The sequence below is a fragment of the Vulpes vulpes genome, chromosome 15, assembly GCF_048418805.1.
Source record: "Vulpes vulpes isolate BD-2025 chromosome 15, VulVul3, whole genome shotgun sequence".
NCBI classification, from domain to species: Eukaryota; Metazoa; Chordata; class Mammalia; order Carnivora; family Canidae; genus Vulpes; species Vulpes vulpes.
In genome coordinates, this window is record NC_132794.1 from 56,000,343 (window position 1) to 56,025,123 (window position 24,781).

A 24,781-nucleotide genomic window follows, 5' to 3' on the forward strand; every position below is an offset into this window, starting at 1 on the left:
AATCTGAACCAAGTAATTAGGCAATCAAGACATCTAACGAGTTCAGTGTCTAGAAAGTATATGTCTATTCTAGATGCACAGGAAAAATGTGAATTCATTACAAGATATTTTTTAGGCCTTAAATTTAGGGGATTAGGGCTTGATTCCCTCCCAGAACCCTAGTTGAGTAAGGCTGCTCTAAAAGGTGTTTGTTCACACAACAGTAGAAAGAATGAACCATCAATGTGATAACCAAATGATATTTAACTATAAAACCATCATCAGGTAGGGGAAACACATTAAGTATGGATTTCCGAAAACTTTTATTTTGTCAGTTCCTTTAATCTTCTGCTCAAAACACCAGTGAGAATAAGAATGCAAAGCTTTTCCAGCCCACCTAAAAATAGAAGCTAAAAAGAAAAAAAAAAACATTTTAAATTTGTTATAGATTCTTGTCTAACTATTGATTTTGCGGCACACTGAATCAGGTATAGGTGACTGAGAATTATCCAAGTCCAACAATAACACTCTGAAAAAACTGAACTCCCAAAGACATCTGAGTATTTACCTGATGCGATCGATCATAGACTTACACCAATTATTTGTTCCCATCTATGTCAAATGTTACTATAAATCAAAATTCCTTCTTGTAACCAGGTAAAGTCTCTAGCACAACAGGATACTAGGAGTCAAAGAATGAATTAATTTAGCTTTCAGGGGTTCATTTCCAACACTGTCTCAGGGCTCTTTGGGGCTAATCTGGCCAGGAAGCAAAGTCTAAAGTGGCTTGCACTCTGGGGTAAGCATATTGGTCCTTCACTCCAAAACTGCATATGTCAAAGGCACTCTGCCTAAAAAACTCATAAATGCACTAAAGCAATAAAAAACATAGAAAAAGTGGCTTCATGTTACTGAAAATATGGCCTAGCTTTAGATCATTTAAAATATATGTCAAATTTAGTGAAAAACTGAAAAGGTCTTTTTCTCTCCTTTTTAGAATTCTAATATTTGTTCTCAAACCTTTCTAAATTCACAGATCCTTTTATCACCTTAACAACTATAATAATGCCAGTGAAAGAGCTAGCAGATTCCCAAGAAATTACCTCAAGGATTTTTAAGACACAGTGTGAGGAACATATATTTTCATTCTGGTGGGATATGGCTGTATATACAGAACAACATTTTTAATGTGTGGTCAAAATATAAGTCTACACTGAACATATGTGGAAAAGATATTTAATTGTAAAATAGAAAAGTAGGCCAGAGTACAGTTTTAAGGGTAATTGCTTCTTTATACAGATGGGTAATCTAGAAGGGTCTTAGGATTAAACATTTTCATAAAGTAAAAAGACATTAAAAAACAAAGCAAGAAAAAAAGAGTTTGAAGTTCTGTTTTACAAAAAAAGAATGAACAGTATGTCAGAGTTTAATGTCCATACATTAAGTGGAATTCAACAATATTGTGATGAGAGCAAGTCACAGCACAGACATACAGCTTTCACAGGGAAAAGTAAAAGTTATGTTAGACATATCTATAGCATCACCGTAGTACAAAAAGTTCTTGTTCTACATACAAAAGCATTTTTTTTCCATAAGAATAATTTCCTGGGGGAAATGAGTCCATGAAATATTTCAGAAACCCATATACTCTGAGTATTCCAAAAACATTATCTTAAAATTCAGTGCCTTAAAGTGCTTTCATGTGGAAATCATGATGGAAGGCACAGAATACAGTTTCACATCCCCACTATGAAATTTTCAAAAAAGAATAGATTTTGCAGTTTGCAAATTCAAGTTATCTTGTAAGCTGCTCCTTCTAAGAACATTGTCATTCCAATAAAACCAGCTGCTAGCTTACTTAACTTTCAATGACCTACCGAATAAAAGGATTTTTTTCCCCTAGTTAACTTTCATCATCTTTGTGGGAAAAATACCTATGCAAGTGATGCATTTTGAAATTATAAAACATGCAGAATATGTACAAACAGAAATTTTAAAAAATATTTGCTTCATATACATGTAAATCTACTTGGGTATAGCTGAAATTGAACAAATATAAAAATTTGCTTTCTAAAAAATGTTTTCAGAGAATCTGAGACAACTTAAAGCTGTACAAAGATTTCCTGGGAGAAATCTTCTGTTCATATAGAAGTTTATACCTACAGGAGTAATTCCAGCATCAGTCCACTACATAATTATTACATAACGTTTGGTCTAATCAACAACGATCACCCTTAAAACTGTTCTGTGTCTGAGAAATAAAGGTTCATACTAAAATCAAAAAGAATTCACAAAAACAGTGGCTTATTGTGTTTTTGGATCTCTTCAACAATCTTTATAACTCATTTGGAACTGTAAAAAAAACAAAAACTATTTACAGAATTCAGTTTTAAATACATTTCACAACTTCTAAAGTAAAGTTTTATGTTACAAGAATTCAGAGCTCATGGCTTAAGTCCGATCATCGATCTGTAGTCTCTTCTGTTATCCTGGCTTCCGGCGACTGCACCTTGCTGTGTACAGTTCAAGACTGTGTTCTTTCTTAACCAAAAGTAAATTCAGATTATGTGTTCATTTCAACTACACAGCTTCTTTATTAGTCTGAAGACGAGTCATAGCTTCTAATTTTTGTCTGTAGGCCTCTGCTTCCTGCTCTTTCTTTAGAAGCTGCTGTCGGTATTTTTGTGCTTCTCGATTTGCTTCATCCAGCTGTTTCTGAAGAGCTTCTCTCTCCTAATTAAAAAAAAAGGTTTTTTCAATTTTTGCATGAATACATGATTAACACATACAAGCATGCATCCTTCAAGCAGAAAAATCTGTAGGAGCTAGATGTAGCCACCTATTGATATTTGCGAGACATCTTGCCCTACCAATTCACTGATAATTAAAGCTCCAAATTTTGTGCTCCACGCTATGACATAGATTAGTTTCTGACCTCAAGGAATCATTCCCTAATTAAAAATAAGATTAACATAATGAACCCAGATTGTGGACTTGTGCTTTTATATGTATGATAAAGACTAGTGAAGAGCTTTAAGAGAGAAATATTACCTCTTCACATCTTTGTGACATTTTGATGTACAGGTATAATAAATTATAAAACAGTTAACACTTATTGAGTACTCATCATGTGAGTAAATAAGGTGATTTCCAATAAGCTTCTAAGACAGTGATGATGCCCATTTTACAGATGAGGAAAACAATGCTTCCAGACGACATAGCTTTTCCATGGTAACACAATTGGGTTTATGAGATTGTAATACTATTGCTTTTAATACTATCTTCCCCTCTGGTAACAAGTAGGATTCCTCATCTCTAAAATGAAGAGTGTTGGTCTAGATTAGTGTTTTCTAAATTATCCTATTTTACAAACCAATAAAATACTAATTTCTCTACTGTGATTCATTAAATTATACAAATATAAAATATATGTATTAAATTCCTCAATAAAGTAGGAGCTAAACACAAATCTAGTCCAATAAAAATGACACCCTTTTCTCCTCCTCACTCTGCCCCTATTCAGTTGCCTAAGGGAAAAAATTTCAAAGACTCCTTTCTCACATCTCTAGTACATGGACAAAAGCTCAACCTGCACAGGCCTAAGCTCAACCTCATTAAGAGGCCTGGGACCTCTTAGTGGGATGGGCCGGGGACTCAGGGTGGGACCATTATTGATCCTAAGAGATGCCAGATTCACACTGGACAAGACACTTGACCAGAGGAAACTGAAGGTGAGGGGCGTACTGGGGAAGAGGACAGTAAGGTCTCTTCCACTGCTTCCTCAACTCGTCCATTGTGAACACCAAAAGATTCCCTCCCTTTCACTATTCACATGGTCTCCAAGGAGGAGCAAATATAATACTCCTTCCTTCTTTGATCCTGTTCCCTTCCCCATATTGGGAATAAAGCTAAATCCAACATATATTTTTCCCCTGGATCCACCAAATGTGGGGATGACTGATTACACAGGTAGTCTCCAAGTCTTCCATTTACATAAAATGTACAAGAAACGTATGCATCCTTCATCTCCAATTTAAGAAATGCCCACATCTTACCCTGCTACCTACCCATTTTTTACCCACTTCTTACCCTTACTCCAGGCAAGATGGCCGAGTAGGAACGAGTCAGAAAGGACACCCAGGAGTCGAGCCTCAGGTAAACAATCAACACCACCACCTTGGCAGTGAACTATGGAGGACTTTGAGCACACCAATGGAAAGGGTAGGAGAGGGGTGCTGCTTCTCCAGGAGCTAGATTGCCACCTCTGGAGTACTCATGCCCATGCATAAGTGTTTTAAAATTTTACATGTGTTAAGAAATAAGATCTTTTGGTAAGGAAAGTTTTGAATTTGGTTAAGAAATATTGGAACACATTCTCTAAGATATCTCTTCATACTAGCTATTCATTAACATTTAGAAACAGCAAGGGATTCACAATTACCCAGAAGATGAAAGCAAACTGAGGTACTCTAACAGGAAATACAGTTTGTTTTCCTTATTGCATATTTTTATTTCAATTAGAATATATCTTCATATAAATGAAAAGACAGTTCCCTTCTGCATACTAGGCCAAATAAAAGATTCAGGTTACACTGCATTTCTTGACTGTATCTGTAAATCTGAAAGATAAAAGTCCTTAAGCACTACTCCTTGAGTACATTTAATCCTCAAGATTGAAGGCATAGTTAATATTACTAAAGGTTTTTTTTTAAGTGTTTACATTTTTTACTTCTCAAGAATATAGGTGTTTGGGGAGAGAATCTTCTTGCCATCTGATTTTCAAAAAAAAATAAAAATCTCTAAAAAGTGGAAAATATCACTTCTTATTTTACTCAGAGATCCTTTGTTTACAAATTTATTTGTTAAAATGTTTACTGAACATATACCATATGCAAGACATTTCCTTAACATAAACAGTAATTTGGTTGTTTCATACATGAATAGTGCACAGACTGACACTTGAGATTTATATTTAAATAGAAATGCCAATCCTATAGCTTTGACCTTTTGCAATAAAAGCACAGTAGAAAGGACTTTGACATTTGTAAATAAACATAACTTCATTTACTAATATGTAATACTAATGTATTTTTCCTTTAACACTGAAGAATTCCAAAAAAGTAAATTTTGATGATAATCACAATTTGGTCACAATAGAGAAGATATTTATCTTACACTACAATTCCAAACCCAAGCAATGGAATAAAAGGGCAAGGGAAGACTCGAGTTTGCTTTTTTATTTTCAAACAAAATTCTTGAATTTGGCTTCAGCTAGCAATTCTCTTGAAACAGTGTTATCATTTTTAATTTTCTAATATTCAAATTTATTTTTACCTTACCTATTATAAGGCAAAAACTCATTATAGTGGTTATCTTCTACCATACTTCAACATAAATTTTGGAAAATAATAATAATAGCAACCTTTAATGAGCACTTATATATGCCCATGATTATACTAGTCCTTTACATCCATTCTTATTTAAACTTTACAACAATCTGATAAAGTAGGTGCTGTTATTTCTTCCCTGTTACTGACGGGGAAACCAAGCCTTTTTATAAAAGGTTAAATAACCAGATCAAGATGACACAATTAGAAAATTATAAAATATACCCGTAGTCTTAACCATTAAATATTTGTTTAAAAAGAGAGAAACTGGGGCGCCTGGGTGGCTCAGTTGGTTAGGCATCTGCCTTCGGCTCGGGTCATGATCCTGCGGTCCTGGAATGGAGCCCCACGTTGGGCTCCCTGCTCAGCAAGGAGTCTGCTTCTCCTTCTGCCCCTCCTCCCTCTTGTGTTCTCTCTCACTCACTGTCTTTCTCAAATAAGTGAATAATTATTTTTAAAAAAAAAGACGGTAGGACTATAGAAAATTTTAAACTTTGGTAGATCAAAAGAATATCAAAAGAAAAACAGACTGAAAAAATTGCATCAAATAAAACATTATGAAAAATTTACAGAAAACAATTTTTAAAAGAACACTAAGGATTCTCAATCTAGCACTGGTTAGAAGACACCAGTATTTCATTAAAAATAAACTTGCTAACAAACATTCATCTCTAACTCCCCTCGCAAAGAAAAAGCAATGGTATTTTCTGAATTCATACAACTAAATAGAAAAAAATCTGTTACTCCTAATGCACTTATATTTCCTTCCTCCCACATTACAAAAGAATTCATTGATTCCATACATAGCACACTTCTTCCAAAAATATCTTTAATGCAGTAATATCAAGGGGGTGATATACATTATTGCAATTTGGTGTCTTAATCATACCTCCCCTTCAAAAAACAAATCTATTTCATTTGTTATATTGCTATAATGCAGATATAAAAGCTTCAGCATTTATAATACATTTTCTACATTTTAAACCAATTTTGTAGAGATTAATAAACCTCTCCATGTCAGTTAGGAAATTGTAAATATAAAATCTTAACACTTATAAACAGTCACTTTGGTAGTTGCGGACGCAAACATATAGAGAAAACTCACACATGTTAGATTCTGTATAATGAGTTAATTTTTTAATTCCTGTAGAGCAGAGTTCCTCAGTCTCAATTTTGGATATTTTTGGAACAGATAATTCTTTGCTGTGGGGGCTGTCCTGTCCATTGTAGGATGTTTAGCAGTATGTCCAGCCTCTATCCCCTGGAGGTCAGTGGCACGCCTCTAGTTGTGACAACCCAAAATGTCTCCAGACAATGCCAAATGTCCCCTGGGGTCAAAAGTGCCCCAGTTGAGAACCACTGCCCATGAGAAAACTGAGAACCACTGCCCATGAGAAAACTTTTTTAGTTAATGGTTACACTGTCACTTAGAAATATAAAAGTCTTGGGAGTCCAAGACAACTCCACTGGTCATCTATGAAAATAAGTTCAGAAGAGCCACTCCACATATTTATTATAAGGAAAGGATTATCTGGTTTGATGAAAACATGGGAGGCCTCTCTTCATTCTATATCCCCAGCCCACCTACACCATCTATACTTACTGCATGCTTCAAGGGTCTCTCTGTAAAAGCTCTAGAGAGATCACACAACTTTGGCTTGAACATTTTCCATAATGGAGAATAAGATTTCCATTACCCGAAAGCTCTAATTATTAAAAACAGAAAACCCCACTTCTTTAAACCAAGCTAAGACTCCATCTCCCTGAAGTTCTATCCTTGGTTCTAGTTAATTTGTATACCTCAATTCATACCTTCCTGTTACCTGCAATAATTCTCCCTGGTCTCTGAAAGACTAAGAGGGGAATCAGGTTGAACTTTGAGGAAAACAGCAACTCTTACAGGTTATTAGGTAAACAAAGGTACAGGCTGCACAATCATTGTTTGAAATATATAATTTGTTGAATTTAGTAAGTTTATGTTTAATAAGAATTCAAATAATTTTAAAATGTTTTATTTAATAAAGCAAAAAAAATAGTTAAAGCAAAGTACATGACAAACTTTTCACCTTATGCACCAGAAAAGATCATCTGACACACACACACAAAAAAAAAAAACACTTAAAAGATTACTAAAGGGCACTTGGGTGGCTCAGTTGGTTAAGTGTCTTTCTTCAGCTCAGGTCATGATCCCAGGGTCCTGGGACTGAGCCCTGCAGCAGGCTCCCTGTTCTGCAGGGAGTCTGCTTCTCCTTCTCCCTCTGCTCCTCTCCACTGCTTGTGTGCTCTCTCTCTCTCTAATACATCAATAACATCTTTTTAAAAAAATTACTAAATAATAATTATGTTGAAACTGTTCAATGGAATATAAGAACTTCTGTGTACTGAATATCATTTTAAATTTTGAAGAAACAAAACAACTTATCCTCAATAATTAAAGTCATACTTTTTACCAAACACTCTGGTTAAGCCATGAATTGGATTCTTGCTAAACTCAATAATATATTCTTTGTGATTGGCTTAAAGATGTGCCAGCATTATATTTAAATGAACTGGAGCAAAAATATATTCTAGTTGTCCTCAATCAGAATTATGTTGCTTTTTAGTGACTTTTTAAAAAAAAAATCCTCTTTTCTATGAAACAAGACACATAAGAATTCTTAGATGTTCACTAATATTACTATTTAAGATATTCAGCAACATTTACTGGTTACATATATCAGATATTTGGAATATGTGCATAATGAGTATGCTGACTTTTAAAATTCTAACAAAATCTCCAAAATGCAGATATTGTTATCCAAAAACTAATCTGAGAGAAAATAAAAATGATATTCAGAAAGGTAAGATAACTTGCCTCAAAGCCAATAGAGGCAAAAGGTGGAATTTGAATCCAGCTCATTCAAGTCCAGGGTTCTTTACACTGCAATTGATCTTTCAAAGTTATTCCAGAATAAATTTATTTTTACTTATATGAGTGAATATCAAATTCAGGTAACAGTTTTATTTACAGTCATGTAATAAAAAAACCTGTGAGGCACTATAGTTTGGTTCCACTTCCAAACTAGTTTGGGTAGAGGGAGGAAAAAGCTGAATCCTATCAACTGCTAGTCTCAACTTAAATTCCTTATTAAAGAATTTAACAGTGAAATAAGTAGTTATTTACGGCTTTTTAAAAAATAACCTAGTCAACAAACATCAACCTTTTTAAAAGGATCCTCCAGCCCACATAGGCGTTTTGCATTTGACTTTTGAAAGAAAAGAATGTTTTTTGTCAATACACTGTGACATTTCCTTTAGTGACTTGTGAGAATGATACATGTAAATTAAACAGAAAATAAAGGATGGAGTGCAAGAACCAAATTCATTACAATGTTATCACAAGGACAGACTTTGTTATAAACAAATTCTTCACTCATTCATTCATTCATTCAATATTTATTTATTGAGGGCTTGCTATATGTATAAGCAAATAATTAGACAAAATAATACTACGTACTTTCATTCTGTATCAAAACAGTACTGTCAGTAAGTAATAAATATAAAAGACCAAAAATATATATAGAAAAGCAAAGTGAATTTATTTTGGATGACCGCAGCAAAACACACCGGGTAAAAGACTCCTTACTTCTATTTCTGCAGATTCCACCCGGTTTTCAATTATTTCGATACATTGTCTCTTAGCTGGTGGTTCTTCACTTATAACAGTTTCTTCAGCAATGTCTGTTGCTGGTACTGTTAATACTAAAATAAAAAAATGTACACATTACTTCATTTTCAGATAAGTTTAGTAGAAATAAAACTAGTGTGACATTGTTGATGTAACTCATCTAAAAGAAACATGTCCCAATAGTTTCAAAGCATTAATTTGCTTTATGAGCACGTCCGTATTTGTCTTCATTAAAAATGAACACTATTTGTTTAAAGCACCTATTTATTTTTTAAAAATTCTACAGATAATCTATTCATCATACAGCTAAAAATCAAACCAATAAGCATGATGGAGTCACTTTTATTGGTTTCTTGTTATTGTTCTTGTGTTAATTTATATAAAAACAAACATGAATATACATTCTCGTTTTTCTGTCTTCTACAAAAGGCAACATTCATACAAACAATAGAGACACTGCTGTGCCTCTGCTTTCTTCAATCCATGTATCTAGGGTATCTTTCATCGGTACATACAGAGCCTGCTTTTCTTTAGCTGCATAATATTCCACTGTGTGGATACAGTATTATGAATGTTGTCGGTTTATAAGTGTCGCTTGTTTTTCTTTTGGGTTGTCGGACTTTGTCCCTAAGTTTTAGTATTTCTTTATACAGATGTAAATATATATATACATAGAGAGAGAGAGGCTGTCCTTGCTCTACAGCAGGCAGTAGGGGACCACAGAGATGACTGTGAGAGCTGGAACTGCAAAGCAATTATAATAATCCATGGGGAGGGCATCCTTGGGTGGCTCAGCAGTTTAGCGCCTGCCTTTGGCCCAGGGTGCGATCCTGGAGTCCAGGGATCAAGTCCTGCGTCAGGCTCCCGGCATGGAGCCTGCTTCTCCCTCTGCCTGTGTCTCTGCCTCTCTCTCTCTGTCTATCGTGAATAAATAAATAAAATCTTTAAAAATAAATAAATAAATAAGTAAATAAATAAATAAAATAATCCATGGGAAAAGTTACAATTGTGTTACAGTCTTTAAAGTTTTTTGTCAACATATTAAAAACTCTGTCATTTATCAATGTATACAGAAATGGAAAAAAGTAAACTAGTACATTGTAATTTAAAACATTACTAATATTGAGAATTAAAGTGTTTTTTTTTAACTTTTAACTTAAATGTAACTTTACATTATACTTCTAAATTAATGCAAGAAGAATTGAGAACCTTACATCTGCTTCATTGGACTGCCTGCAGAGACTGTATATATTCATTCACATGTCAGTTATGCATTTTTGAATTATGGAGCCTTTAAAAGTTTACTTTAATATTTAGTAAGCGCGCCTCTCATTAAGTTTCCTTATTCTTCTTCCCTTCTCCTCCCATTAATACAAACTTCAGGATCAATTTGTCTAGTTCCAGGAAAAACCTTGTTAGTCTCTGTTATGGGTTGAACTGTGTCCTCGAAACTAAAGACTTAAGTCCTAACCCCCAATACCACAACATGACTGTATTTGGATATCGGGCCTTTAATGAGGTAAATAAGGTAGAATAAGGTCAAGTGAGTGAGCCCTAACCCAGTAAGACTGGTGTGCTTTTGAGAAGCAGAGATTAAGACACAGACAACACTAGCAGACTGAGGGACGACCACACAAGGATACAGCGAGGAGGCAGCCATCCACAAGCCAAGGACAAAGGCCTCAGAAGAAACCAAACTTGCCAACACCTTGATCTTGGATTTCAAAACTCTAGCACTGTGAGAAGATAAATTTCTGTAGTCGTTCAGTCTGTGGTATTTTGTTGTGGCAGCCCTAGCAAACTAAAACAGACTTTTTTTTTTTCATGGCATGTTACATTTATAAATTAACTCAGGAAGAATGGAGAGCTTTATGATAGTGAATCTTCTCATCCAAAAACATGGCATTTCTTTCCATTTGTTCATGGGATGAGATTAGTCTGTATAATGTCAGTTTTTAGAAACATTATATGCTTGATATAAACTGCAAGTTTTCTTATTTCTATATAATTAGTTCTTTGGGGAAAAAAAAGAATTATTTCTTTGAAGCTTTGTGAAAGCATCTGGGCCTGATCCAAATCTTGGATGAGCCATCAGCAGATTTCTGCAAAACAGAAGAGAATGGCTTCCCAGTTTTCACAGGTAAGGGGTTCCTCTTCTTCTGCTAAAGCAACTTTTTCCTGAGACCTGGCCACTCTACAGAGCCATAACTCCTCTGTCACTCTAAGCCAAACCTGGTTTAGGAGAACTTCTAGCTCTAGCCCTTCCCTTTCCCAATTCCTTCACTGGCCATAAAAGGTGCACAGTCTCTGTAATCCTAATCATTTTCTAAAAGGTTATAGGTGTGCATACACATTTTGTGTGTTGGAGGGGGGCACTGGGTACAAGGCAATGCTAGCTCAGATAGGAATTTTCTGCACCTTCTCCTTCTTCCTCAAGCATCCATGCCCTACCCTACCTCAGACCTACTGATAGTACTCCAATGCAGAGTGGGCCCTGTCTTGCTGTGTATTTATTCCTAATCTTTGAGCTCAATCTCTTCTCCTTTCTTGATGTACCACTGTTGAGTTTTCATGAGGGTTCTCTTGCCCTGGCTCTAATGGTCTTAGATGTTTTCGGCAGCACCTAAAATAGGGAATTTTATGGTTTCCTCAGCCTTTTACGGTCACTGAGAATGTAGCTGGGGCTTTTGTTTAATCTATCTTCTACTCTCAGCAGTTTCCAAGAGGGAAAAAATGAGAAAATTACCAACAAAGCTGCTAAAAGTAGCTACCACATTCCTACTGTAAGTCCTAAGTCCAACCTCTTTGTAAGGAGCCTTTTCTTATATGGTATTTTTAAAAGACTGTATGATATCTGAACTGCAATAAATGGCATAAGGAATTACTGTCCAAAGTGGATTCTGAATTATTTACTTAAGTTTATTTTCCAACCAGAATACTTGGGAGCCAATTCCTCTTTCCACCTAGATAAACTCAGAGAAAGCAAGCTAATTTCAATACTAACCCAAGCAAATAAAATTAGTCAATGAAATCTATTGCAAAAGATTACAAAAACAAAATCTAAGGCAAAAATAAATGCCAAGCACTGAGAATAAATTCAAACTTCATGCACATGCCTACTACCAACCTTGTTGTCCATCTGGCATGGTCACAATGATGGGCTGACCTATTCCACTGGTTGGAATGGAGTGCAAATTTCCAAGCTGAATTCCATCTGTGACTATTGTGATGACTTGCTGACCACCTGAACTAACTACTTGTTGAATGGCACCATCGACAGATTCTGCAGTAACTACCTCCTCCGTAGCCACTACTGGAAAAAAAAAAAAAAAAGTAAAAATCAGTGAACATACATAAAAATAAATATGACTAGTTCATTTTTGCTTTGCTACTTTTGCTTTCCCTGTTTTGTTCTGACACAGAAAAGCTTTTACATGGTTTTTATTAAATCCACTCTTCCGTGGTGCTGTATATATCTATATAGATAATGGACTACAAGTCCCACAATTTATAATTAACTGAGTTGTGACTATACAGGTGTATATCTAACTACACATGCATATATTTAAATAAACAATATTTATATTGTTTATATGAGGTACAAAATTTATATAATCTCCTAAGATCACAGATATAACACAGGTTATACCTGCTTAATAAAATTTTATAATCCAAAAGAGAATTTTGTATGTGGTTGTACTCCATTTATATTTACATGAGTTATTTGCCAGTTATATTTACATGAGTTGAATGCATTTCCATGTTCAATGAAACACAAAAATCTGTATTTTTCAAGTAAAAAGAATAAACAGTATTCCCTTTTTGGATTATGTGAGAAAGGGGTTGCCTTGATAGCAAGTGGCACACAGGTCAAGTACTGCAATGATAGTGAATAATATATTAAAATTCATATAAATAAAATCCAAAGAATGTTAATATCTTGTAAGAGGCCCAGAGAGGATTCTGGCAGCTGAAAACGGCACCCCTGATTCACCTGGGTAAAGAAATCACAATTTAATACTGCCAAAATCCTTTCCCACAAGCAATCCTGTGAAATCCACAGGCAATACTGATCCCAAAAGACCTATGGGCAGGAACATTCCCAGCAGCTACACTCATGATAATAATAAACTTGAAACCACCGGATATCCATCAAAAGAAGAAGGATAAACAGACTCTGGTAGATTAATACAATGGAATACTACCCAGCAATTAAAACGACTAAATGCAAAACATAGATAAATCTGACAAAAATCATGCTCACTGATATAAATCAGATACAAAATATATATTGCCTTCTTCCCATTTATAAACTAAGCAGTGATTTTACAAGAGTAACCACTCTGAGATAATTTATTAAACTATACACTGATGATCTATGTACTTTTCTGTATGCTTATTACACTTCAATAAAGAAGCAGCAAAAGGAATAATGACAATAATGGATTATAACACAATGAATCTTCAAAAATCCATTTGTCCATAATAATACTTAGTGAAAAGGGAGAGAAAAGGGGAAGGAGGAAAGATCTTCTTGATAGAAGAATGACATCTAATTAACAAAATAAGAAAAATTATCACTGTAACCTCCAATGTAGTAATTGATTCAAGCAAGGGTCACCAGTGGATGTTAAAACCACTGAAATGTTTCAAGAAACAAGATATTCATATATTTTCAAAGTATCACAGCAAAGATTACTAAGGGGTAAAGGTGCCTATAAAGACCTAGCAATGACCACTCTCACAAAGTGGTCATTATCAGGATGGCCTGACATGTACCTGCTGATGTGATGCAATTGGACATTACAAAATATCACTTGTGTTCTTCCTGGAAATGTGTGGCCTGCATCTAATTATTATGAAACAAATGAATCCAGAATGAAATGACTGTGCATGCAATGGGCACAGACTTCACAAAGATTTCAATGTAAGAAAGAAAAAGCTAAGCAGTGGTAGGGCTACCCTAAGCTGGGGGAAACTAAAAAAGACACAACCAAATACAATGTCTGAACTTCGGATCCTGGATGAAAAACAAACACTTACAAAGGATATTCTGGGGATAACTGAGGAACTTGAATATGGACCACATGTCAGATACTGTTACTAAATTAATGTTGATGCTTTTAGGAAATACAATGGAGCTAAGAATATGTAACAGGCTGTCCTTGGTCTTGGGAGATACATGCTGAAGGATGAGATGTCATGGTATCTGAAGCTCATTTCAGGCATAATAAAAGTGCATGCATGTCTGTGTGTGTACATGCAGGTGTGGCAAGATTTTAACAGCTGTATAACAGTACAAGTAAAAGGTATAAAGTTTATCCTCCATTTTTTTCTACAGGCTTGAAAACTGTCATTCTAAAAAAAATGTTTTAATATAACAATATATATAATTCTGAAAAATAATTATAAATTATAAAAAATAATTCAATATAATTCTGAAAAAAGAAATTACATAAAAAACTATCTCCAAATGATATGGTTTTTTTTCCATGGATTATCTGAAGCAAAACTTTACAAAAGTGCAATTAAAAAAACATTCTCTCCTGAGTCATGTTTCCTACCAGCACAGGGGCTCTGAAACATGCTAAATTGGTACCAACTCCCAGTAGAACATCGTAGGTATCAATGAACTCCTTTGTTATAAAAGTATTGAGACCCTAGTTCTCAAAGATGTACTCATGGTATGGTAACAGACCTGGCTGTAACCCTGTGATTCTGTTATGTGGTAATCAAGGGTCACAGTACAAACTACAAAAGAGAATACTAAAAATTCAAAAAAAACTTTATGTTTTGAGTTCTCTCATTTTTGTTTCTCTTAAACTATAATTAGGCTTTATCACCAAGCACTTATGAAAATTTCAGGAAGATGATTATAAAATGAAATGTAGGGCATAAAATAGTAATAAATTCAACAGAACTACTAAGGTTTTCAAACACATGAACCATTGCTTTGATTTTTCTTAAAAATATCCATATGAAAAAGAAGTGTTCACTCTGGTTGAATGCTAACTACAAGTAGTACTTTAAAGCATAATCATATGTAAGGCATTTCTGAGATCACACACAATCAAGCGGTAACTCAAGAACTTTCATCTTTGCACTATTCCCAATGACTATCATTAAAATAATAGAGTTCCTCCCTTTCATCTAAAAAGTTTTCTTTTTAAGTTGTGCTATGGTAAGGAATTTGAGAAAAAATTATAAGGAAACCAATTATGTAAGAAGACAGTGTCCCCCAGAAACCCTAAGAACAGCCCAACAGTGAAATGTTGAAACACATAATAAAAAACCTAAAAACTTTAAAAAGAGTGTTATTTAAAACACACACACACAGACACACACACACCCCTAACTGTAAAACCCCTGGATAAAAAAATAAGTGTAATATTCATTGATCAAAATCAAAAGTTAGATTGTAATATATAAAGAGAGCCCATATAGCCTACAGGGTTGTTGAGAATACCTGAAATCTCTGTTTTTATAATGCCATAAAATTCAAATAATACAGAGGAAAAAACTATCTTTAAAATGATTTGAAGATTGAAAAGTCTACATATAAATGTTTCAATGATAGAAACTGTGTTCACTGAAAACATTTCAAAGATATTGGGCCTACAACTGTACTTGAAATTAAAAACAAAAAAGTAAAACTAAAACAATCTTATGAAGCCCAGTAACTTCTCCCTTAAAGTCAATTCACTTTTACTGATCTAGCTTAGGAAGAGCAGAAAAGCAATGTGTAGAGGGGACCTAATGTGTAATTCAAATTTCACTATTAGAAGAAAGGAGGGAAACCACCACCAGATGCCTTACTCCTCTGGAAAAACACCTAATTAACAGAAGTTGCTCTAAAGTTAAAAAGAAGAGTGGTCACAGATGTCTATTTAATCAAGCAATTATATAGCTGAGCCATAAAAAAGAATAAGGTTAAACAAAGCAAAATAAATATAAGACTTCAGGCTACAGCCAAAAAATGTTGTTGTTGTTGTCTGGTGCAAAATGGTGGTTTTATCAAAGCAGGAGGATAGGACCCATGAGTAGAAAGAGCTGTTGACCCAGAAATGTGAGGAGCAACTGATTGATTATACACTTTGGGGTTGGGGATAGTAAAAGGAAGGGAATTCCAAAAGGACTTTCATATGCTAAAGAAGACTCACAGGATACCCGAGCCTTGCTATTGTCAAACCAGGTTATCTTTCCCCTCTGATATGGGAGAGCTTGGTTCTTGTCTCACGGAGTCGAAGAATGAATCTCGCAGACACAGGAGAGTGAGAAAAGGAACAGAACTTTATTAAGTAAAGATAGAGAGAAAGCTCTCAGAAGTGAGAGGGGTCCCAACAGGGTTGCTCCAAAAAATATTGTTTTATTAAAGAGTTTACTTAAAAAGGATCAAACTACACTACATGTATGGCCTATATCTAATCAATTATAACTTCCAATTCTATATCCCAAATGATCCTCAAATTTATTCACTTCTTATCTCTTTGCCAAATCCTAATCCATGCTCCCACCATCTCCTTCTGAGTTGACTGCATTAGACTCCTAACTGAACTCCCTTTCAGAGCCTCTCAAAGTAATCATTTTCAAAGTCCTTCATAATCTTACCTTCAACCACCATGAGTTAACTTTTTCATGGGCAACGCCACACTGGCCTCTGAAGTGCCCTGAAAGGACAAGCTCTTCCTGACCTCAAAAGATTTCCATATGTCCCTCTTCTTCAAATATTCTTCCCCCAATGTTTGTTCTACTAATTCCTACTTAATCTTTAATTAAATTGTTTCTTCCTCTAGGAAGATTCTCTGACCCACCAGACTAGGTGAAAATCCTGCCTTCTGTACAGGTAGCACTAATCACAGTTACTCACCCAGGTGAGTAACATCTTGTTTTACCAAAAGACTACATGTTCCACAAGAGCTGGGATTGTATCTGATTGTTTACCATTTTTCTCTCTAGCACCAAGCAGAGTAACCAGGTCATAAGAGATGTTCAACAAAAATCTGTTCAATGAATGAATAAATAATAATTTTCTCATAAATGAATAGCTGTTTATAAACAGTAAGTGGAAATTTTAGCACAAGAACAGTTCTGAGTTATTCCTTTAACCCAAAACATGATTTAACCCTCCATGAATTTTTCTGTTTGTACATCTTTCTTTAGTTTTAAAGCAAAAAAGGGAGTAAAGTATGCATTGTCTGGAGTTTTGATTTTTCAAAGAGAAAATTACTTGTAACAGGGTGGCCTGTAAGCTTTAGTAGAAAAACAGGATAACGGTAACTGCCTCTGCTCATTAGTAAAGACTGTACTACACAGTGGTGGTTCTCCTTATGAGGAAAAAGACAGCTGCAAACTCCCAAAGAAAATTTGTTTACTTTTCTGTATCTTCATCTTGGTATAACTTTGAAAATGGAATGAACTGGAATGAGTTCTCATCTACCTAAATCCCTATATCCTATCCATTAAAGGAAGACATAGGAAACAAAACATTTGTTTCAACAGACTGCTTCAACAGACACACCTCAGGAGTAAGGGCAAGAATAGCGGTGCTTTTGTTTGATACAGGACAAAATGATAATTACACAAATAGTTATTCCTATCACAAACCAAATGATAAACATTGTGGAAGAGATAAGTCCACTGATCACCAAGAAACTGCAGTATATATATAGTGGTCACAGTCACACAACTTGGGAATCAATCAGACCTTGAGCACAAAACTCCTTTCACCACTTACTGGCCATGCTACTTTGAGTAAAATTATTTAACCTCATAAATCTCAGCTTCATCATATATAAAATGAGAGTACTATTTTATTTCCCAGATCCTAACTAGGATGTCCTTGAAAAAATATACACATTTTCTAAACTCAGAATGAGCCTGACAACTAATGTTAAAAGAAACTGAACAGTAGGGATGCCTGGGTGGCTCAGTGGCTGAGCATCTGCCTTTGGCTCAGGGTGTGATCCTGGAGTCCCGGGATTGAGTCCCACATCGGGCTCCCTGCATGAAGCCTGCTTCTCACTCTGCCTATATCTCTGCCTCTCTCTCTCTCTCTCTCTCTCTCTCTCTCTCTGTCTCCCATGAATAAATAAATAAAATCTTTAAAAAAAAAGAAAAAGAAACTGAACAGCCATGAAGCAGAGCAATAATTAGCCTGAGCATGTGGAAATTGAGCCATGAGAAGCTATTTCTTTATCTGATTACACAACTCAGCTGAGTTATTTACACTGGTGGCAATGTACTCACCTGAACTTTAACTTAATTCAAGCTCCAAAAAGATTCCATTATGACATAGCATTGAAATGAAAAACTACTGCACTCACAAAAGACTGTAAATCACACGTGATAAGAGTCAACTGAAATTCCCAATCTCTCAGACTAGACCATATATAACATTTTCAAAAAGTAAAAGTTAGAGAAGTTGGTATGACTAATTCACAGAGCCAAACATCTAAATGTCAAAATTTCAGCTGACCTTCAAGAAAATTTGCTTAATTTTCAGAAATACATACTTGCATTAAAGACAAAAAAAAAAAAAAACAAAGTTTAATCAAATAGAAACCACCAATGAAATTCATTTTCTTTGCTATGCTTATGCAATGACAGAGATGCTAAAGAGACCCAGGCACAGGTTATAAAATCAGCACATCCAATATGATGATGCACATAACTGCTAATAGCCGAAAGTAATTCTAAAAAATCTGGCAACTCTCAAATAGAAAGACTTAGGGATGTCTGGATGGCCCAGTGGTGGAGTATCTGCCTTTGGCTCAGGTTGTGATTCCGGGGTCCTGGGACTGAGTTCCACATCAGGCTTTCTGGAGGAAGCCTGCTTCTCTCTCTGCCTGTATCTCTGCCTTTCTGTGTGTCTCATGAATAAATAAATAAAATATTTAAAATATATATATTTTTGTATATAAAGGCATACATATATACATTATATATGTATAAAGGCTTAGATTCAAACATTGATTATAATGCTAAAGAAGCTGGAGAATAAATAAATGTTTATTATTGCTAGTTAGTAAAGGGAAGAGAGAGAGAGTAAAGTGAGAAAGGTATAGTCTTCCCCCTGAAAAAAACATGTTTCAGTCACGGGCACCTTAAAGAGTCAAATCCAGTAACAGATATCTTCAAGCTTTTTGGTGAGGATTCAGTGAGATCATAAGTAATACATTTACCATAGGGCACAGCACAGGATTAAGCACTCAATGAGCTGTTGTCATTACTGTTGTTATGGGTCACAATTTGAAAAAAACCACAAATTTAAATACTGAATGATAACAAAGTATTCTTTTATGAGCACTGATCCAATAATGGCCTAAGCTACAGTGAGAAGAATAATTTTGTGAAATTTTTTAAATTCCCTAATTAAAAAAACATTTACTTATTTAATAATTATAGCAAGAACTATTTTGCTTACGTCTAAACTGTTTATCATCGTTCACCATCAGGTTATCCTTTAATGGTGGTGCTGGCATGCTACTTCCTAGTTCTGTCAGTAAGATTCTGTGTCATTCTAATACAACTGACAAAAATTAAAAATTATGAAAAAGACAGGAAGTCCATATATGTACACTTATCTACTTTATACAAAGAGTCACAGACTAGTAAAAACAAAGGCCAACTGGATACAGAGACAGGTTTTTCTGTGAACCACACAAGTTTTTAATTTTAATCAAATTTTAATTAGTTGACAAGATTAAATATTCTTTTAAAATCCAGATTCTCAGCTTCCAGTGAAAAACGTAATCTGGTAACACTGTGCATAGGACTATAACCAGCTAGAGCTAGATAGCAGATGCCCGGCCCCCTGTCTTCAGATGGCCATCGTCTCAAATCTGCTCACTTAAGCCGTTTATATTACCTTCCTAGCCTCTGTAAAGATTTGAGTCTCCAACTTTTAATGTGCACATTTGACTTGTTTCTCTAACCTGGAGTTTCTGAAGAATTGGACAGCGGAGCAGATGCTTCAGCTAAGGCAGCTAATGTAGCTAATACTGATGTAGAGGAGTTTCCAAATTGAACAGCAGATACACCTGTTTCATCTATGAGAAAAGAGAAGATGGTTTTAAACTTTAAAGGAGCTTAATCTAACGCATTTTTCTGATATTCTATTTTACTTTATTCAACTCTTAAATGAAGTTGGATAATTGTTTTATGAAAAACAAGCTTGGATTAGTTTTTGAAAGATAATATTGCAGCATATTTTGCAATATCACCTTTCTTTAAATTCTTGTGTCTCATAAAAATCGGTTTTTGCCAAAACCAAAGAAAACCAAGGGGACGGATATAATCTTACCCTCATTCTCCAACAGTCCTTTCTTAAAAGGAGGAATACCTACTAAAGCATAAAGTCCCAACAGCTATCCTATATGCATCTCAATACCTGTTGCCTTGGATGAATTTTCTGAAGATACCAGACCTGTTAGGTTCACCACCCCTCCAGGTCCAATGATGAACTGTGGTGTGGCAGCATGTATCGTCACAGTGTCCGGACTCTCTGGGTTTGTGTTGATTTGATTCTGCATAGCAATCTAGGGCACAAATCAACACAATGTTTAGAGAACTACATCAGGAACATATAGCACAGATTCTCAATGTAGTGCAAACATAAACATAAAGGAAATTCTAAAACTTCAGAAGAATCATATAGTACAAATGAAAATCTTTGAATAAGGTCTACTGAGAGAGCTGTGGTAAATCACAGATAGGAATTTACACTCCTACTAGATAAAGCAGCAAAATTCCATGAGAAGAGAATTGGATACCTGGAAGGCTTTTACAGAACACAGTTGAAAGATATTTTGCTGCCCTGTGCCCTATATTTTGATTTAAGAAATCAAATTACTAAAAATAAAAATAAAAATAAATAAAAATAAAAAATAAAAAAATAAAATAAAATAAAAAGAAATCAAATTACTTAAATATTACCTCTACTATATTCACCAATATGTATCATTATACATATAAAGCATGTCCTTCCCAATTAATTGTTCTCCATCTTCAACCCTGACCCCCAAATTACACTCCTAGGAGTAAAAGAATTGCAAGAGGCATCACAAAAATCTTTTAAGTAACTAGCTGAAATTCAGTAGAGTCAGATGATCTTAAGGAAGAGTTCTACTGAGAAGGAGAACAAAAGATAGGCAAGAAGCAGTGAGTAAAGAAGATAATTTATATCAATGTTGTGTAGCTGAAGAAAAGAAAGCTGTACTGGTTATTAGAAAAATTTGCCCAGGGGTGCCTAGGTGGCAGAGTCAGTTAAGCATCTGACTCTTGGCTTTGGCACAGGTCATCTCAGGGTCGTGAGGTCAAGGCCTGTGTGGGGCTCTCTGCTCAGTGCAGATTCTGCTTAAGACTCTCTCTCCCTCTCCATCTGTCCCTCCCCGCTCAAATGAATAAATCTTAAAAAAAAAAAATTTAATAACTGGAGCACCTGAATAACTCAGTCAGTTAAGCATCTGCCTTCGGTTCAGGTCACGATCCTGGAGTCCTGGGATCAAGCCTTGCATTGGACTCCCTGCTCAGCAGAGAGCCTACTTCTCCCTCTGCCCCTCCCCCTCACTCATGCTCGCTCACTCACTCTCAAGTAAGTACAATAAAATAAAATAGCCCAAAAGCCATAAATAACTGCTTCAAAACAGATTTTTTTGAGGATGACAAAAAGTAAACCAATCAGAGTGATTGAGACTGTATCCCTCACTCAGGGGATGCTGTTATAGCTGCTAGAGAAAAATTTTAGTGGAAGTTTAACAGACTTTGAAAACCTGTATTGTATCCAAAAATGCAACAAAAATAATTAATAGAATAAGATGTCTGGAAGGGGAATTCAGGAACTTAAAAATACAGAAAGTAATCACCTTATCTAATCTTCTAATGTTATATGTAAGACTATGGTCTTACAATCAGAATAATAAACAGTAACAAACAAAAGAGAAAGTGAAAGAGGAAAAAGCCTGTCTAAAATAAACAAGTCCAAAATGAAAAGCTAAAAGCTAAGTAGCTCAAATCATCCACAAGACAGAGATCCTTTTATTTTCTCAAATTAAAAGCCAAAAGTTACCTGTAGTATCTCTGCCAAATCTTCATTCCCGTTGTCTATTGAAATATCAAATGCAGTTTTACAAAATTTACTTTGTGTGTGTACATCAGCACCATATTTGATTAAAAGTTCCACCACTTCTTGATGATTATGTTCTGTGGCCCAATGTAGAGCTGTCATCTTCAGCATATCCTTAGCATTAACATCAGCACCATGCTATAAAAATATTGCAAAATAAGACATTTCTAAAATATGAAATATAAAGAATTCCTAATATGCAAATACTAGCCATTATGCTTTAAAGAATCTGCTACCAACATGATCAGCTCTCTATTTTTTTGTGTTGAATAATCTGTTCCACAAATCTCCGCACATGTGACATAATCAGTTTCTATCATGCTAACTTTCCTAATTATTTTCCTTCTAATTTCTTAGGAGTGCAGCAATGATTTCTTCAGTCAGCAAGCTATGAGCATCATGGGGCAGAATGGCATATGAAGTGAAAAAAGACTGAGGCATCTTAGTGGCCCACTGGTTCGGCATCCGAACCTTGACCTCAGCTCAAGTCATGATCTCAAGGTCCTAAGATCGAGCCACGCACCAGGCTCTGTGCTGAGTGTGAAGCCTGCTTGAGATTCTTTTTCTCTCCCCCTCTGCCCCTACCCCTACTTGCACACACTCTCTCTCACCAAAAAAAAAAAAAAAAAAAAAAAAAAGCGAAGGAAAACTATGAACATTCCTCAGAAACCTCTTTAATTCTAGTTCCTTGTTTATACAAAAATATCCTTTGCTTTCAAAACCAGTACAATATAAATAAACAAAAGGGAGCTATCAGAGATGCACTGTCCAATATAATAGCCACTGGACACATATGACTATCAGGCACTTGAAATATGGCTAGTCCCAACAGAGATGTATACTGTATTATGTAAACACACACTGGCATTCAAAGACTTAACACCAAAAAAAGGATAGAAGATAATTCATTAATAAAATAACTTTTATATTGATTTCATGATGAAATGACAATATTTTATATATATGAAGTTAAATAAAATATAATATTAAAGTTAGTTTTTATTTTTCTTAATGCAGCTAATAGAAAATCTAGAATTACATGTGATTCACATTTGTGGCTTACCTTGTATGTCTTTTGGATAGGCTGATCTAAAGGCTAGAATAAAAATCCTTACTTGTGTTATTAATTTGTTAATGATCCAAGCTTCATGTTTCCCTCCATAAGCATTTTAACTATGTCAGGTAAGACAAAGCCATAGTCTCTTATCATAGCGGAGACCAAGGTCTAAGAAATCAACTGTCTGACTTAACTAAGAACATATCTAGAAGTTGTTCTTTTTCTCCCACCAAGGAAAACTTTAAAGATTATTTTCATTTGATGGGCTTACACACAAAACAATGAGACAACACAGGGGAAAAAAAAAAAAAAACAGACGTTCAATAAAACTAGTTCCCTTCTCCCTCCTATAAAACCATAAATCCTTTGGGGCTTACTTTCAAAAGCAGAATGTAAAAAAAGAACACATACCTTAAGCAAAACTTCTACTATGCTGGCATGGCCCTCTGAAGCTGCCATATGTAATGGCGTTCGGTCCACTTTGGTTCTTGCATCCCTACTTACACCAGCTCGGAGTAGAACTTCTGTGGTGGAATAATGCCCATACTGTGCTGCCAGATGAAGTGGAGAGGTTCCCAGCTATACCACAAGGAAAAAAAAAATCCACATTTATAATCATTTTTAAAAACACCTCTATTACTACCTTCTATTTTGTATTTTCTTTTTACATAGCAAACCGATTATCTTCGTATTATCTGTTTACATAGTTAACTCAGAGCTCAAGAATATAATGTACGCTTATCACATTCACTTCATAGAGGCTTTCAGGAATTCCCCTACACTTCTCAATGAGAAAGCAAAGTCAATATTTCATTTAATTCAATTTCATTTTCTTATTTTTTAACAGAGAAATAGCCTGAACAAAATTAATTTCATCAGGAATTAGAGATAATTAGGGTTTGAGAAATTTTTCTGAGTACTAGAATGTTTTCCTCATATGATTCACACAAAACTTTTCATCTATGAAATCCATATCAAACGTTAATAGTGTAGATTTTTATATTAAACTGTTTTGTAGGACTTAAAAAATAAATTAAAGCAACTCAGTGATCTTTTTAAATAAGTTTATATAGTCATTTTTTAAGGGAAAAATCTGATCTGAGGTATGCTTGCCAAAGATGAGTCAGGACAGAACCAAAAGAGCCCAGTTCTCCTGAAATTGGTTTCATGTGGTATAGCCACTACAATAACAGTACATTCACAATATGCAGGGGAAGTTCTAAAATAGAAGTAAAGAAGAACCTTCCAATAAGGTAAGCATACATTTTAACAGGTGAAAATTAGAATTAAGTTACCCATTTAGAAGCCTTGAAAGTCACTATAACTCTGATTACCAAGGCACTGGTGTTCCAAAGAACCAAGATAGTTCACTAGATGGGGAGCCTGGGTGGTGCAGTCAGTTAAGCAGTTAAGCGTCCAAATCTTGGTTTCGGCTCAGGTCATGCATGACCTTGGGGTCGTGAGCCCAATGTCAGGCTCCATGCTCAGAGCAGAGTCTGCTGAAAATTCTTCCCTCTCCCTATCCCCACCCTCCCCCTGCTCACACAGCACACGTGCTCTCTAAAATA

General features: G+C 35.1%; 1 protein-coding gene across 11 annotated transcripts in view; it reads right to left on the reverse strand.

Moving 5' to 3' along the window:
• Positions 1 to 1,199: 1,199 nt before the first annotated feature.
• The window catches only part of GABPB1 (GA binding protein transcription factor subunit beta 1), a 64,389-nt gene continuing 40,807 nt past the window's right edge, over positions 1,200 to 24,781 (reverse strand). For 4 of the 11 annotated variants that reach the window (XM_025998694.2, XM_072738536.1, XM_072738535.1 and 1 more), the window contains 7 exons: positions 23,625 to 23,792; positions 22,100 to 22,294; positions 20,423 to 20,570; positions 19,968 to 20,081; positions 12,161 to 12,346; positions 8,992 to 9,107; positions 1,200 to 2,712 (listed from right to left, as the gene is read on the reverse strand). In XM_025998694.2, the coding sequence (XP_025854479.1) occupies positions 2,560 to 2,712; positions 8,992 to 9,107; positions 12,161 to 12,346; positions 19,968 to 20,081; positions 20,423 to 20,570; positions 22,100 to 22,294; positions 23,625 to 23,792 (1,080 nt within the window). In that variant the 3' untranslated portion in view covers positions 1,200 to 2,559. Of the gene's footprint in view, positions 2,713 to 8,972; positions 9,108 to 12,160; positions 12,347 to 19,967; positions 20,082 to 20,422; positions 20,571 to 22,099; positions 22,295 to 23,624; positions 23,793 to 24,781 lie in introns of all 11 variants that reach the window. The other 7 variants (XM_025998696.2, XM_072738539.1, XM_072738540.1 and 4 more) reach the window with 5 other exon arrangements.